General features: G+C 41.2%; 1 protein-coding gene across 1 annotated transcript; it reads right to left on the reverse strand.

The window, feature by feature from the left end:
• Positions 1-13,521: 13,521 nt before the first annotated feature.
• Positions 13,522-13,986, reverse strand: LOC121530428. Its single transcript, XM_041819524.1, has one exon. The coding sequence runs from the start codon at positions 13,984-13,986 to the stop codon at positions 13,522-13,524; it is 465 nt and encodes a 154-aa protein (XP_041675458.1).
• Positions 13,987-17,245: the final 3,259 nt, after the last annotated feature.

Genomic DNA, 17,245 nt, shown 5'->3' on the forward strand with positions numbered 1-17,245 from the left:
CTCCTGCCGTGCCTGTCAAAGATATTTGAAAAGCTGCTCCTGAGTCGTATAAAGCAACACTTACAGTCCCATAATGCCATTCCAAGCCACCAATTTTGTTTTCGCGAGAAACACGGAACCATTGAACAAGTGAATCGAATAACCTCCGAGATACGAAATACATTTTAAAGTCGAGAGTATTGTACCGCAGACTTTCTGGATATCGCCCAGGCCTTCGACCGCGTCTGGCTGAACGGCTTAATTTATAAAATTAAAACCTTGCTCTCTCCGAATACCATCCAATTGAAGCAGAAGTACTTCAAGGTAGCGTGCTTGGACCAACACTAAATATTATTTACACAGCAGACCTTCCGATAACCAGTCTTACAACAACGTCAACATTTGCTGATAATAATAACCATTTTCAAAGTGCGATCAAAGTGCCCCATAAGAGAAACGCAACAGTTATCAGCTCATATCGAGCTTTTAGAGAAATGGCAAGCAGATTGGCGCATAAAGGTCACGTCACCTTTACCCTAAATAGACAAACTTGCCCCCCACTATCTGTGAACAATATTCATATACCACAAACTTGGCTTACTTGGCTAAATCACATAGAAGCTAGGTTAACACTACTTAAATGCCTACATTGATTAATAAATGCCCGTTCTCCGCTTAAATTTAAGTACAAGGAGTATACAATGGAGTTCTCAAGCCAATTTGGAAATATGGCTACGAGCTATGGGGAAACGCATGCGTTAGTAACCTAGAAGTAATACAGCGAGGGCAATCAAAGATACTGAGAACTATAACTTGTGCACCTTGGTACATGCGGAATAAAAACATACGGAATGAAAATATTAAGCAAATTTATATGTGGGATCTGTTAAAAACGAAATCGAAAATGTAATTTTTAAATTTATGTATTAGGCTAAGATTTGAATACTTGTCGTCAGTCTCGAAGAGAGAAGATTGATAAATAAATACCGTAATTAAAAAAAAAATGTATGGAGAAATGTAGGTTATAAGGCCTCATATTGACAGTGACGTCACAATCAGTTACTCAACATGCTTTCTCTGACCATAGGTGGCGTATGAATTTCTTTATTACAGGCTCAATATGTAATTTATATTGCGGGCTCCAAACAGCAGAGCAATATTCCAAACCTTGTCACACAAAGGAACTGTAAGGACACACATCCTCTGGAAACAATCGATATTTCGCTGTAAACTGAAACCGGATGTATATCTTTGTAAAATTAGAAATCCTAACATTATCGGAGGATTTCTTATAATATATTTAAGATCATTGATAAATAATGTAAGGTCCCTACAGATGTAACGTTTATCGTTGTTAAACAAAACATAACTGGAAATCGAAGTTAATAAATTGTTCGGAAACGAACATGCTTGACCTTCTGTCGCCTAAGACCTAAAGTTGTCACGCATGGTGTAGCTCTGGAAATAATTAATGCAGTTGAAGATCTTGGCATCTTACTCGATGCAAAACTTAAGTTTTCCGACCATATTTCCTCTATGGTTAATAATGCTAGAGGAGCGCTTGGTTTCATTAAAAGGTGGTCGAAGGAATTTAACGATCCTTATGTTACCAATATGTAATACCTATGTTTATTTCTTTAGTTCGTCCGATTCTGGAATATGGATCATGTATCTGGCACCCCTAGTATGGGGTTCACCAGTGCCTTATTGAATCCATCCAAAAGAATTTTTTAATATTTGCTCTCCTCGGTCTCAACTGGGATGCAAACATACACCTTCCCTCTTATAAAAGTAGACTCTTACTAATCAATTTGCCATCCCTCGCTAATCGTAGGACGATGCTTGGTGTCGTCTTTATCCATAATCTTCCTAAGGGTGAAATTGATAGCCAGGCCCTTCTAGGCCGCTTGAATATCCATGTACCCCTTAGGATTACTAGAAACTATATTCCTCTATCCTTAGAGCATTGTAGTTCGAACTTTGCCCAACATTAACCATTTCGGGTACTATGTTCAAACTACAATGATCTTTATAACATTACTTCTAACTCTTCTCCTAACACTTTGAAAGTTTCGATACTAATCCATTTAGCACAAAACAAATTTTCCTCGTATCTTCCCTAATCCACTCGGATCTATCCCCGTGTTCAAAGCAGTACGTCAGACGGCAGCGCCCCTCGGTCGGTTGGGCGGGAGGTGGGTTGCACGCGAGTTAATCTAATTTAAGTAGATGAAGGTTATGGTTCACACAGTCAATTCCTTACTCAAACCTATATAAATAGCATTAGCTTGAATTTTTTATTAAATCTTTTAATTACAATCGATGTCAATTCAAATAAATTAGTAGAGTGCGTTTAACAAATCCATGTTGAAAGGGTGTATAGTATAACAGTTGCAGATAAGAGGAAAAAATTCACTCAAACGCTTTGGGAATTGCGGAAAAATTAAAAACTAAAAAAAACAAGAGGAAACGCGCCGCGACTATAAGATACCTGTTACTGTTTTACACAATTTTAAAATATTTATTTTGCTATTGAAAATTACCCAAGCGCCACGTATTTTCGGAGAAAGCATGTCGAGTAACTGATAGTGACGTCACTGCCCATGTGAGTTCTTATAACCTAAATTTCTTCATAAGTAGCGATATAATGTTCCGATTCCAAAAATATTTGGTAAATCGATAGATAATAACAGAAATAAGTTATACAACGTCAAACGAAGGCATTCATAATATTATTATAGCCGCCACATTGTTCCGCGGTTTGTAGGCGTTAGAAAGGATAAAAACTCGTAAGAAGTTACTGTGGCAACCCTAAAATACGGATTCTTAAGCTTAACTTTCTAGCTCTTTTAGTTCCCGAGATTTTTCAATTTTTAGTTTTTCAGGTTCGTGGAAAAAAACAATTCGTATTTGGGGCATCATAAAAATCTACATGTTTAATCCGAACTTTCTATCACTTATAGTTTTCTTGAAAACGCGAAAATCGTCTTTTGAGCTTAGTGGGCGTATGGGTGGGTGTGGCCAAAGTGGCTGGCTCCAAAGTTTATACATACTGAAGTTCAACTGTCTAGCTCTAATAGTTCCCAAGATTTCAGGGATTTTAGTTTTTCGCGATTTGTGGGCGTTAGAGTGGGCGCGGCAGGATGCTGAAATAAACTTACGCTGTCCCGGAATCTCAAGAATCTTTATGTTTAATCTCAACTTTGTATCTGCTATAGTTCCTGAGATCTCAGCGTTCATACGGACGGACGGACGGACGGACAGACGGACATGGCTCAACCGATTTCGCTATTGATCCTGATCAAGAATATATATATATATTTTATAGAGTCGGAAACGCTTTCTTCTATCTGTTACATACTTTTCAACGAATCTAGTATACCCTTTTACTCTACGAGTAACGGGTATAATAAATTAATTAATCTTTGCTGATGGTATTAGAGACTGGTGCAGAAATTGACAAATTAAGGTATAATTGATTGAGGCACAAACCTTAGGAACACATGCAGGCAACTCACCGGGCCCACGTCGGTGTTGTGGTCTCAAGATTATAAAGCAACTTCGTAGTCGTATTCTGAAAAATGCACTTGGGTACAGGAATGCACATGGACACACAATCGTCACTGTAGCGGGTCGATAGCGGTACCGATAGCTTAACTTATTATTCTTTTATAACAGATTAGTATTGTGCCCCGATGAAGGGACTGGCACTCTAGAAAGTAGTTGAGTTTATCGTGCGATAGCGTGGTGTGAAGGTTATAGTCCGTTAAGGGACTTATTAATAAAGCTCACTGAGCTTTATTTCGGAATTAGCGAGTTTATTAAACGACAAAAGGGCACGGTATGTGTACAGAAAGCCACATTCGCCTAACCGAAAAACATTATTAGGTACCACTACCCTCTTTAAACTTAAATAAACTCATCTTTGAACAAACAACGCCACGTCCGCACTCGGGCCTTTCCATCGGTGCCGACGTGCACTGCGACCACGCGCCCGATCTTCCACTGCTGGGACGGCAGGTTTTCTTCTCCCACGACGAAGAGCGCTCGCAAGGCGACGAGATACGTAATCTCGGGACCATCCCTCCAAAAAACTGTGCTTGACAAAAGACATTCCGCCATCGCCGAAATCAGGTTGGGCTTGGTTGAGCGAACAGCGGGGTTCGGGATTTGCCGTCGCTGGGCTTTGCGCTCCGAAGGGTCTCGACTTAAGCACCGCCTCCACGCTGGCGATGAGAGTTCCCAGCTCCTCTGGGTTCAAGGCGTCGTTGCCGACCGTCCGAAGGAACAGGTGCTTAGTGCTTAGCAGACTTCATACCAGCTTCCCGTTGACTGACGAAGTGAGGTGCTCTGGGCAGTATGCGAATGGTTGTAGACCGCCTCCTCCTCCTCCAGACGGCTCAGAACTCTTTGAGGTGACGGTCTGCGCAGACGAATTTGGTCGCGTTGTCGCAACATACATTCTCCGGAATCTTGCAACGACTCACGAACCTTTGAAAAGCCAATAAAAAAATCAGTGGTGAGGTCAGTCCCTAACTCTAAGTTGATCGCTTTGGACGCAAAACACACAAGCAGGGCCATGACTTGCCATGACTTGCGGTGGCTTGCCATGAATACGATATGGGTTGTGCTAAATGGTCCACAAAAATCAACGCCACAGATATTAAAGGGGAGGAGACCTCGAAGTCTGTCTGATGGCAGGTTTCCTATTATTTGCGTCAAGAGTTGCGGCTTGCATCGAAAGCAACGCATGCACGAACGAATAGTTCAGCGACATAATTTTTGAACATTGACTTACCATACTTTTTTTCGCAGAAGACTTACAAAAGCTCGCATGACAATTCGTAACGTGCAGGTGTGACACGTAAGATTTAACGAATTGCGAGCCTTTCGATAGCAACAACGGAAATTTGGCTTCGTACGGGATAGGAGCATTCAATAACCGACTACCAACTCGGAGCAACGTCGAGGAGCACCAATCCAAGCCATTTTCCTGCATAAAAGGATTTAATTTCTGAATATTCGGTAATAACGGTCTCTGTTTCCGAATTTTGCCTATGTCGTCACTGAGTTCGTTAGATTGGATAACTTCTACAATTGTTTCGAATGCAAAATTCAGTTCTCTTGGCGTAATACTTTGTTCGAAAGGCGTTGAATTGAAAAACCCACACGAAAACTCTCGGAAGCTTCAGGTGCGACAAAAAGGACTCTGTTTTCTGAAGCTTGCCATTAGGCTCTGTTGTAGCGATCAGAGTTAAAGCCAACTTGCGAAACTCCATAGAAGCTCTGAAGCTGGTTCGAAGTGTGAGATTACAGGCCGATTGCTTTCTTAGTGAAGTAAAAACGATTGCCCAGCGAACCAGATGGACGTGACGAGCTCTTCAACGACTCATCATCGAGACACATCATCCGATGTGTTTACTTTCGTATGGACGTATCGCAAGTAGTTATTGAGCAATTAATAAGTGGGCGTGCACGATTAAGAAGATCTGCACACAGCTCAAGGCGAGGCAAAGTTTTCGTCTTGACGGGAGCTACTTTTGATTTGGCTGTCAATGACACCTTTAGACCTTCAGCAGTTTGAGTGCGAACGTAGATGCACGCTCCATATGCTCGCATGGAAGCGTCAGCGAAACCGTTTATCTCAATCGGAACCTGCGGGTCTGTGTGAACGAATCGCGGTACCATAACATTAGTTAAAGCAAAGTTGCCTTAAAGGCTTCCCACGACGATGGTAACTGCATTGCAACTTCATCACGAAGGCTTTGCAGGTTCTCAACGCTTCCGGCGCCTGTCAACAGATCGTCAACATAGAAATCTTTCTGAATGACCTTCGCAGCATTTGGATACCTCGCTTGCGCCATTTCTTCAAGCTGTATTAATTACTGGATCGCCATGAACGGAGCTGTCGAAGTTCCATATGTAACGGTATTCAACTTGAACATCTTCAGAGACTCAGAAGGATCTCGCCTCCACACTATGAGCTGGAAGTTTCGGTCAGCTTCGTCGACCAGGTGGCTAGGTCGGTTAGGTGGTTTATCTTTTTAATGTCCGCTACAAGGGCAAACTTGTGCATTCTGAACCGAAGCAGCGTAGAATACAGCTCCACTAGAATCGTTGGGCCTACCATCAGAATGTCATTTAACGCAACCTGCGTCGATTTGCGGCTTGAGGCATCGAATACCACTCTCAATTTGGTTGAGGTGATTTGAGGCAGCAGCACGCATTGGTAGAGGACATGTGGCCCAGTGATACATATTCCACCATGATATCCAGATACATTTTCTTTAACGAAGGATCTTTTGATAATCTCCTTTCAAGCGACAAAAACCTACGTTTCGCAACTTAATATGACGAACCAAGAGTTATTGGGTCAGATTTGAAGGGCAGACGAACCGAAAATCTCCCAGACGAAAGTCTTTGAATATTTTTCTTCTTTTATGAAAGAAGTCAATTTCCTATTTGAAGCTCTGCCGAGTTGCAATACATACTTAGACAGGGTCGTCCCTGGAAGTGACCAACGAAAAACTTTTATTTCCACTCTTCTTCGGGAACGTATTGCTAGGCTAAACATTTTTGGGCTTGGAAGCCTCTTCGGCGACCATGTGCTGGTATCGCTTTTCCAGAGCTGTCTCACATTCGCTCCAAAGGGGAAGCGAAGTATACTCCAACTGTTCTTCCCACTTTCTCTTTGTTCATAAATCGACTTTGCTCATTATTAAATGGATAAGGTAGCAGAGACTGTGTCGGTCAGGTTTCTCAAGGCTGTAGCTGATGGCTGGGACATTTTCGGCAGATTGAAAAGTGTCGATATATTGTCGAAGAATATCAGACAATCATTATCGTACACCCGCTTCAGGCTAGCCAGGGCTTAGGGGTAATTAACCGCAGTTACACGATATCGATAAATGTTTCGAAAAGGCTTATACAATTTTTAAAGGCTTATACAATTTTTTTAATTTTTAAATTCGGAGTGCTTTCCGCTGAAGGTTGGAAGAGGAACGCTCGGCAACCGGCATTAGGAAGTGCGCTTCACCGGCGGAGCAGCATCATCGGCGCTTATACGCCTGCCTTTGCTTATTAGCGAAATCGGTAATGAATTTGCCATTACGGCATTTTCTTCCAGTTCCTCGCCAATCCTCTACATCTTTTGCGTCGATTTGATTCTGAAGCATTTTCAATGTGCGAATTCAATATTTCTAACCGACATTCTATTCGACTGGATTTAGAGATAGTCGACCCTCTTGTAAATACTGCTGTGTTCGGGATATACTCCGCATTATTCCATCTCGTTTAGTTTTAAGCTCTTCGATATCTTTGCTCGCCATGTTATTGTTTATTAAATTTTTTTAAGAATCGAAGAGTGTGATAAAAAATGTATTTTAATTGGAAAGAAATAGCAAATAAAATAAAAAACAGGAGGAAAAGCTATAGCCTAGTGCCGCGATTATAAGATACCCGTTACCGTTTAACACAATTTTAAAATATTCATTTTGCTAGTGGAAATTTACATGGCTCCACCTATTGTCAGAGAAAGCATGTTGAGTAACTGATAGTGACGTCACTGCCCATGTGAGGCCTTATAATTTAAATTTCTTCATAAATAGCGAAATAATGTTCCGATTTAAAAAATGTTTGGTAACTCGATAGATATTAACAGAAATAAGAAATACAAGGTCAAACGAAGGCATTCATAATAATATTATAGACGCCGCAGTTTTTCGCGGTTTGTGGGCATTAGAGTAGGCGTGGCCGGACTCGTGACAAGTTGCAGTGGCATCCCCTAAATACGCGTTCTTAAGCCTAACTTTCTAGCTCTTATAGGCCCGGAGATTTTTGCATTTTTAGTTTTCCGTGGCTAAACGAGAAAAAATTAATTTGCATTTGGGGCATCATAAAAACCTACATGCTTAATCCGAACTTTCTATCTCTTAATGTTACCGAGATATCAGCTTTTCAAGAAAATGCAAAAACCGGCTTTTGAGCCTGGTGGTATGGGTGGGTGTGGCTGGATAGTAGTACCACTATAAGATGCGCTGGTTTCAAAAGATTATACATTCTGAATTTCATTTTTCTAGCTCTAATAGTTCCTGAGATTTCAGCGGTTTTGAGTTTTTTTTTTGCGATTTGTGGGCGTTAGAGTGGGCGTGGCAGGAAGCTGTAATAAACTTGCGCTGCGTAGGAACCTCAAGAATCTTCATGGCTAATCTCAACTTTGTATTTCTTATAGTTCCTGAGATCTCAGCGTTCAGACGGACAGACAGACGGACATGGCTCAATCGTCTCTGCTATTCATCCTAATCAAGAATGTATATACTCTATAGAGTCGGAAACGCTTCCTTCTACCTCTTACATACTTTCCAACGAATCTAATATATCCTTTTCTCTACGAGTCACGGGTATAATAAAAAATAAACGAGTGGTATATTCCGAACATAGGCAAGTAGCGGACTAGTCGATGAATTTTCGAAAAATACAAAATATTTTATTTGTTAAACAAAACGAAAACGAAATAAATCACTTTTTTATGCCTTGAAACTCAACCCAAAATCGGTGCTCGCTACGATATGTTGGGGAATTAAAACACAATTTGGGTCCACGCGAAATTAAATTTAACACCCAAAGAGATTCAATTTTTATCTTAATATTTATTTTGAAGGTATAATAAATATAAAATAATTTGTTAGTGCATACGAATTTTTATTTGTGTTATATGTAATGCAAAAAGTTGAAAGATGGGCCGAAATTATTTAGAAAAAATGCCACAGATTAACTTCCAGCTTTAAACATTCTATACTTGTATAGCCGATTCGGTCCCCTCAGCAACTTCCCTCTTTGGCTTCATGTATCATCTCTTTGGCTCCATGTTTGATCGGTCTTCTGGCTGCTGCTTGATTTTGACCGACGCGGAGAATTATTAAACACAATAAATTTAAATCACTTCCGAAAACAACGCCTGCAAATCAAGCTTTATTGGGTCCCGATCCCCTCTTTACACTGAAAGACCGGACAATGACCGAACAATCGATGTCTTCTCGCGAGCCTCGCCCTCTGTGCATGTGTGACTCCTATGAACCGTTGGCAGTCCCAAACTGCAGGTTGCCCACGTTCGAGACCTTCAAAAATTAAATAACCCCTGAGGCACTAACGGCCAAGCCGCTTGCAATTGGTGGCTGACCACCAATGCACGCTTCGTATTAGCACTGCGAATGAGCTCCAAATTCTTCTCCAGCTCAGCGATCCCATCCAAGAGGTCGTCCACGTTTGGTTTTTTGGATGACGTAGGTGCTTCACTGCCGCGGTCGCCACCTTGATCAGAACCAGTATTTGGTTACGGGACTAATAACCTGCCATCTTGGTTCGGCATCACTCTCTCCTGGTCGCTCCTTCCTATGGACTCCTTCTGGGCGAATGATGCGAAGCCACTAAGGCCATTCGCCAAAGCAGTCTACCAGACTACCGATCCAATATCACTGCAGTCCGTATTTCACACTCAAGCGTGTTCCGGAAACTCTCTACAAAATGGCCCCAAATGCCAAGCCACTAACGCGAGTTATTCGCTACGGCGAATAAAAGATCCTGTCGTCCCTGGTATGGAAATTGCCTATCATATGTGGGGGATATAAGATCTTAAATTTACAACAAGCTTAATATACAATCTTATTACCGCAGTATAACCTCTCACACTGTACGATTTCAAACGACAAAAAACTTACCACGATTGCTATCTTATAAATTCCTATAGTGCCCATTACTCCATCAGGGCACAACACCGAACTGTAATACGAAATATACTTAACTTAAACTATAGGCATCGCTATCGACCCGCAACAGCGCAGATTTTAAGTGCGTTAACTTAAAAAAAAATCGTCGTTTATATTTATATATCAAGTTTCAGCCTTCCTAGACATAACCTTAAAAATCATCGTTCAAATTTAAATTTCAAGTTTGAGCAGTCCTGAAAAATAACTTAATAATATATAATAATAATATCTGAACATTTATTATATCCGTATTTGAATGTTTAACGTAAATTAAGATTTTAAATGTCAAACATTATTAATAATCTGCGCTATATATGTAATGATTGTAATAAGTATACTTATTTAAATGATTTTAGATCAGCCAAACATATTATTCGTTGTTCGAATTCACTCATCCGACATTCATTTTGATATAAAAACAAATAAATTTGTTGGACCAAGAGCAGAGAAACCGGCTCAGCTTATGCTTATAGACAAATATTTGGCGTCAGAAAAGCGATTTCAGCTTGGAAAATCTTTATTCCCAGATAAACTTAAGGACTTGCAGGGTCGAGAAGTCATCATTGCTGGGTTTAATTATCAACCCTATACCATTATTAAGCATGTAAGTTTGATTTCACTCTTAAAATATTGCAAATGCTGTAGCATATCTGTTTTAAACATTTTGGTTTTAAAATGAATTATTAAAATATAATCAACTAAGGAACTATATTTCTCCTTCTAATACAAGAGACAAGAGATTTGGTGTTGGTAATTTGTAAAGTTTGTGAAACAAGAAACGATAAGAAAGTGCAGTTAGGGCATGCTCCAACCTCCGCTAGAAATTGCGAAACCTCATAAAATGCATTCCATTGCTTTAGCTTTCTAAGAAAAATATTTTGAAACTTTTAATAAAGAGAAGAGAATAGGAGAGAATAGCGGTACGGCTATACAGTCTGGCTTAACCCGGGGAACTGATTTTGGATGAATCCGTTTTGTGACAATAAGTAAATTTTATGACTGATATTTACATAAGAGGAATAGCAGATTTCCAGGCATATTTCCACGGCATATCTGCCGTGTACAGTGTGTAAAGAACTGGTCCCAATACACTCCCCTGAACACCTGGAAGTGGTCCAGCCTGAGAATAGTGTTAAACACTAGCGTAAGAAACCGCATTTAAGTGGTCGAGTTTTAAAAGTGATGCCGTCTTTCTTATCCGGTCCTGGTGATTTTGTATTGTTTAACCATATAACTTCTGTCACGACTTCGTCAAAGTGAATTCTTGTAAGAAGCAAGCTAATTTGACAGGGTGACTCAAGAAAGTTTTCAGCTTCTGTTATAGGATTGTTAATATCGTTTGACTGGAACACAGAGTGCAGGTGTTGTGGAAATGCTATTGCGGATGATTATGTTTCTTTTTGTTAGTCTTTTTATATATTTAGTTGCAGGGGTCTTTTTTTCTGTAGTATGTAGGCTTATCAATTGACAGAGTTTTTATATTATGGTTTCGTATGCTAATGAGTTGTTTTTAAAAATAATGATATCTCATTAATATGGTTGAAAAGCCCATTGGTATTCCATTATGAGTTTCGGAGAATTCCTGACAACATTGGCACTGAACAATGTCCGTTGCGTTATGATGGGGCTCCATTTTAAAAATTGCGTTTCTTTTTTAATTTTCGTCTCGAATTGGGCTAGCATACTACTTATATCACTAACATCCGTTTAGAAGATAATCGGCGGCTTGGGGGCAATGGTGTCATCAGTTATCATGTTCAGAGCTTCGTTTTCGTCTGTATCATTATCTTTTTCAATTGGTGAGCGTTCATCTAAGATAGCGAATTTATCGGAGGCAGTTCTGAGTGCAGTATCTTGGACAAGTTTATACATTATCACAATCGCAGAAACTTGGTTTTGCCTCTTGAATCCCTTTGGCTTAGGTTTAATTCCTTGTCAGCTCCAAGGCTATACATCTTCGTCGTGCCCCATGTTGACAACAACACTTTTATGGTGCTTATCAGCAAACACCGTTGTTTTTGTTTTGTTTTAGTTTCGCAAATTGCGTAACTTTTTTAATAGATTAGGCGTAGTGTTGAGCGATTAAGAGTTTTTAATTGCTTTAGAATAAATAAATCGGGGCAGTTCAATTTCCAAATTTTTATTTTATTATTTTTAAGCCACGCCGAATGCAAGAACGTACATCCAAACAACAAAAGCTTCGAGCTACAGCAGTTCTACAAAGCTCCCAAAATAGCTAAGGTTAATCTCAACTTTGTATTTCTTATAGTTCCTGAGATCTCAGCGTTCATACGGACAGACGGACAGAGAGACGGACATGGCTCAAGCGTCTACGCTATTCGTCCTGATCAAGAATACATATACTTTATAGGGTCCGAAACGCTTCCTTCTACCTCTTACATACTTTCCAACGAATTTAATATATCCTTTTACTCTACGAGTAACGGGTATAATAAAAAATAAACGAGTAGTTTACTCAGAACGTGGATAAGAAGGGGACTAGTCGATGAATTTTCGAAAAAACAAAATAAAATTAATATTTTATTTGTTAAAAAGCGAAAACAAAATAAATCACTTTTTTCTGTCTTTAGAAAAACCTATCAAAAATATAAAATATATATAAAAAATCCTTTAAATTTAAACGCTAAATTTCGGGTCTCTCTGCCGCCAAAGGCAAGAGAGTGGAGGGCAGACGCGTTTTTGCATTTCTGCGAATTTCATTGTGTAGTGTCTATGGACAAGTCCACGCTTGTGGCAGAATTAATTTCTCTGGTGAATTGTTTCAAAAAGTTACAGACAGTGCTCCCACGATCCGTTAGTTGTGCTCGTCGCGAAAACAAGTTGAACAGTTAGTCAGAACAAGTGGAACAATAAGAAGACGAAGACGAAATCACGCTCGAAATAAAATAAAATAAATAAAAAAAATTAAGTCACCCCTCGGTGCGTTTGAGCCGAGTACCTCCCGCTTGAGGGGCTTGCGCCTGCCCGCTAGGCTACGATCACCGCAGTTGGGATTAAGCGAGGCTTAAAGAGGCTTTAAATAATTATAGCCGAGTATATGCAGCCACCTCTTCAAGCGCCAAACCGTTAGTACTATTGAAAATCCGGGAAAGTTTTCCCGGAAAAATTACTTATAAAATTTAAGCAAGAAGACTTGCGACTAGCGGCTGGGGAATTTCCAAGAAGCGAAACAAACGAAACGAAGTTGATTCCAAAGTTTATTGCTGCCAGCTGCTTCGAGGTTCGATCAGTTAATGTTCTCCCGAGAGCAGCATACCATTTCGCATAGCCACGAACAGAAAAGCTTATCAGTTAGATCACAACAACTCGGCTACGCTCAATCTTGAGTGCAACTGATAAGCTTTTGTACATTGGTTTAAGGTGATTTGTTTACATTTTGGCTGCGTATATTCAATTAATTCTTTCTTTTCATCTATCCTTAAAACTAACAATAAAACTTAATCTACTGGTCCAACATTCCGGCCCCGTTGAAGGCCTCCGGCGCTTTAACCTCCTCGTTAGGAGCGTTGCTTACTGGCAGCAATGCCAGCTTGTGGATGGCGCGCTTGATGACGCCTCCTGACGTCCGTACCTCCGCCACACGCACTCTTCCGTCCTCACCGACTGTTGTTGCCACCACGCGGCCTGTAAGCCACCTTTGCGGGGGCATGTTGTCCTCGTGCACGAGCACCAGGCACCCGACCTCCAGATCGCGGCCCTCAACGCACCACTTGTTTCGATGCTGCATGCTGGCGATGTAGTCCTTGGACCAACTGGCTCAAAACTGCTGCTTGAGATCGGACAGCATTCGCCACCGCCTCAAATATCCGCAACTGGCATTGCTGGAGTTTCCGCCTGTGCCGGACTCTTGCGGCAGCGTGATCAGAGGCTGTCCGATAAGCAGATGTCCTGGAGTCAGGGCCTCTCCATCGTTGGGATCGTTGCCTGGCGACGCGATTGGTCGAGAATTGAGCAGCGCTTCTACCTCGACCAGGTGGGTGCTGAGCTCGTCCGCTGTCAGCTTGGCGTTGCCGACTCCTCGGAGCAGCCGCTGTTTTGCGGCCTTGACTGCCGCCTCCCACAGTCCTCCGAAGTGTGGTGACCTCGGCGGTATGAAATACCACTCGACGCCTCTCTGAGCCGCGTATCCTCTCAACTGTTCCTGACTGCGGTGAAACGCTGCGCTCAGATCCTTGAGCACGTTGCTCGCTCCCACGAAGTTCGTGGCGTTGTCGCTGTACATCTTCTGCGGCAGCCCTCTCCTCCCGACGAACCTTTTAAAAACGGATAAGAAGCTGTCAGTGGATAAATCTACAACGAGCGCAAGGTGAACAGCCTTTGACGAAAAACAAACGAAAACGGCAACATAAGTCAACATAAGTCGTTTACCGCGGATCTTTAGTGACACATAAAATGGTCCGTAAAAATCTACCCCGCAAACCCTATCGGCTGGCAAATTGCCCATTATCTGATCCATTAGCACTGGTTTGTATTTGAAACAGTGGACACAGCTACGGACAACTTTCGTGCACGCTTCTCGCGCATTGATAAGCCATATCTGCTGTCTTGAAAGTGATACCATCACCTTGGCGCCAGCATGGTAATGAGTACGATGCAGGTCTCGAAGAAATAGCGAAACAAATTCTGATTTTGAGGACAGTAATATTGGAAATTTGGCATCATACGGAATTTGTGCATTTAACAACCTTCCCCCAACTCGGATTAATTGAAGTGTTACGCCTTCTAGCTCGCTAGTGTGTAAGAAAGGATTTAGACGTTGAAGATGTGGGCTTAACGTTTCAGATTTCTCTAGCTTGACATATTCTAAACCAAAATCAGCTCTTTGATATACTTGGACCATTCTTAGAAACGATAACTTAAGTTTGTTAGCCGAAATAACCATATCGCGATTATTTTTCTTCCCTTGAATAAACCGATTTACATATGCCATAATCCGCAGGAGTTTATTGAATGACGAACATCTTCCAACAAGCTCAATGAAGACATTCGGTTGATTTGTTGTGACGGAACATACTGCCACGCTTTTCTTGTTCTCGGACAACTGTAACTCCGGTGAAACTTCAGTCTGATGAGAACGAGGCCACTCGTTAGGATGTCGGAGTAAAAATTCTGGTCCATTTTCCCATAGCGTACATTTTAAACCCTCTATATCTGTTCCACGTGATACTAAATCGGCTGGATTATCTACCGTGGGCACATGCCGCCAGACAACATTCTCTGAGAGCTCTTGAATTTCAGAAACTCTATTCGCAAGAAATGTAGCTAGAGTGGACGGATCCCTCTTCAGAAGTTGATGCTTTCAAACTCTAATTTGTTAAGCAAGGGAAATACTTGAGCCCATAATTTGGCAAGCAGATGCGCTGCACACAGCTCGAGCCTTGGAATTGATTTGGTTTTGAGGGGGGACACTCTCGACTTGGCGGTCAGCAGTCTTGACAAACTATTTGTCCCAGCCACGGTACGAATATAAATGCAACAGCCATAGGCGTGGCTCGATGCATCAGCAAATCCGTGGATTTGAACACTGTCATAAGAAGACAAACAAATGTATCGAGGAATGGATATCCGGTCAATTTCTAGTAAATTCTGTTTGCATTCATTCCAACTGGTATGTAAATTCATGGGAACCGATTCGTCCCAATCCAGTTTTTGTCGCCACAGTTCCTGAAGCATGATTTTAGCTCTCGTGATCAGCGGATCCCAAGGGATCAAACAAACGGGCTGTGATGGATAAAATGTTGCGTTTAGTTGGTGGTAGGGACTGAAACGAATCCTCCAAACTATAATGAAAGGCATCACTCTGAGGGTTCCATCTCATCCCAAGCGTTTTCACAGACTCGGAAGTGTTGAACATAAGCGATTTTTCTGATCCCTGGTTAGTCATCAAACTTGGGTGATTTGTTGCCCATTTGGCCAGCTGGAAAACCCCGAACTCTAACACCTTGGTCACTTCTTTGCGAATGACTTCCAACTCTTCTAAGTTGTTTGCACATAAACTGTCGCACATAAAATTTTCAAATTCTCGCAAAATTTAAAACACCGTAAGTTTTATCAAAGGCAGTTCACTTTTATATTTTATTATTCGGAAGTTTGGGTATAGTTGAGGTGTAATAATATTTCTAATATATAAGTAGGTGCCAAGAATTAATACCATGGAAAATGCACGCATACACACATAAAGTGAAGTGATCACAAATTTTAATTTTTGGCACTGAATACCTGGCTGTTGTTAGGCATAATTTTCCAAGCACTTTCCTTCCAACTGCTGTATCCAACTGCTTTCGCCAACACTTCACTGCTTCGCCGAATTCCACCAGCTAGAATTTTCGCCAACAAATTTAAAAAAACTAAACAGATGCCGAGACGACGAGAGATGCACTTTTTTTGTTTGTTTTTTCCGACTCGAAAATTAATAACAAAATTAGCCGTAGTCCCTGTTCGGGCGCCATGAAAATCCGGGAGAGTTTTCCGGAAAAATTACTTATAAAATTTAAGCAAGAAGACTTGCGACTAGTGGCTGGGGAATTTCCAAGAAGCGAAACAAACGAAACGAAGTTGATTTCAAAGTTTATTGCTGCCAGCTGCTTCGAGGGTCGATCGGTTAATGTTCCGAGAGCAGCATACCATTTCGCATAGCCACGAACAGAAAAGCTTATCAGTTAGATCACAACAACTCGGCTACGCTCAATCTTGAGTGCAACTGATAAGCTTTTGTACATTGGTTTAAGGTGATTTGTTTACATTTTGGCTGCGTATATTCAATTAATTCTTTCTTTTCATCTATCCTTAAAACTAACAATAAAACTTAATCTACTGCTCCAACAACTATCTTTCAACGAACAGGAACCGGAACTATCAGCCATTAACGTCGCCGATGAGGACTGGTGGACCCCAAGATCAACTAACAACAAACGTGGCCTCGAATCAAGATCACCGAATTCTGTCAGCAAGGTTCAAAGAAACTCCAACAGCCCTAAAACCATTCTTCCAGCTAACCATTTCTCTGAATTATCGGACATTGACACTGACATTGAGGTGGCAGGAAACTCCTAGTACTTCTGCCGGACTAAAGCAGACTGCCAGAAGCAGGGGCAACTTAAACAATATTGGAAAATCTTCTTCATCAACTAACAACAACAACAGCAAGATCCTTCTGGATGCCATTAACAACCAGCCTTCCACAAGCCACCCCCTATTGTGGTTAATCATTGTGAAAACCTAAAAGGTCTCATTAGATCAATAGACAAGATTGTTGACCCATGCAAGTATTCATTAAAATGCCACCCCAATAACTCTGTATCCATCCGAGCAGTAGACTCTGATGCGTCAGAGCTATTACTAAATCTTTAACAGCCAAAAAAGTGCCGTTCCATTCGTGGCAGCTAAAAGAAGAGAGATCCTACCGTGTAGTTATCCGTTGTATCCATCATTCTGTACCCGATGACAAAATTAAGGAAAGCCTTACCTCAGCTGGACACACG

This window comes from Drosophila eugracilis, unplaced genomic scaffold (assembly GCF_018153835.1).
Source record: "Drosophila eugracilis isolate 14026-0451.02 unplaced genomic scaffold, ASM1815383v1 contig_1555, whole genome shotgun sequence".
In the NCBI taxonomy this organism is placed as follows: Eukaryota; Metazoa; Arthropoda; class Insecta; order Diptera; family Drosophilidae; genus Drosophila; species Drosophila eugracilis.

What these genes read in the sequence shown, in the direction of transcription:
- LOC121530428 (XM_041819524.1), bottom strand. Translation starts at nt 13,986, where the DNA reads ATGTACAGCGACAACGCCACGAACTTCGTGGGAGCGAGCAACGTGCTC.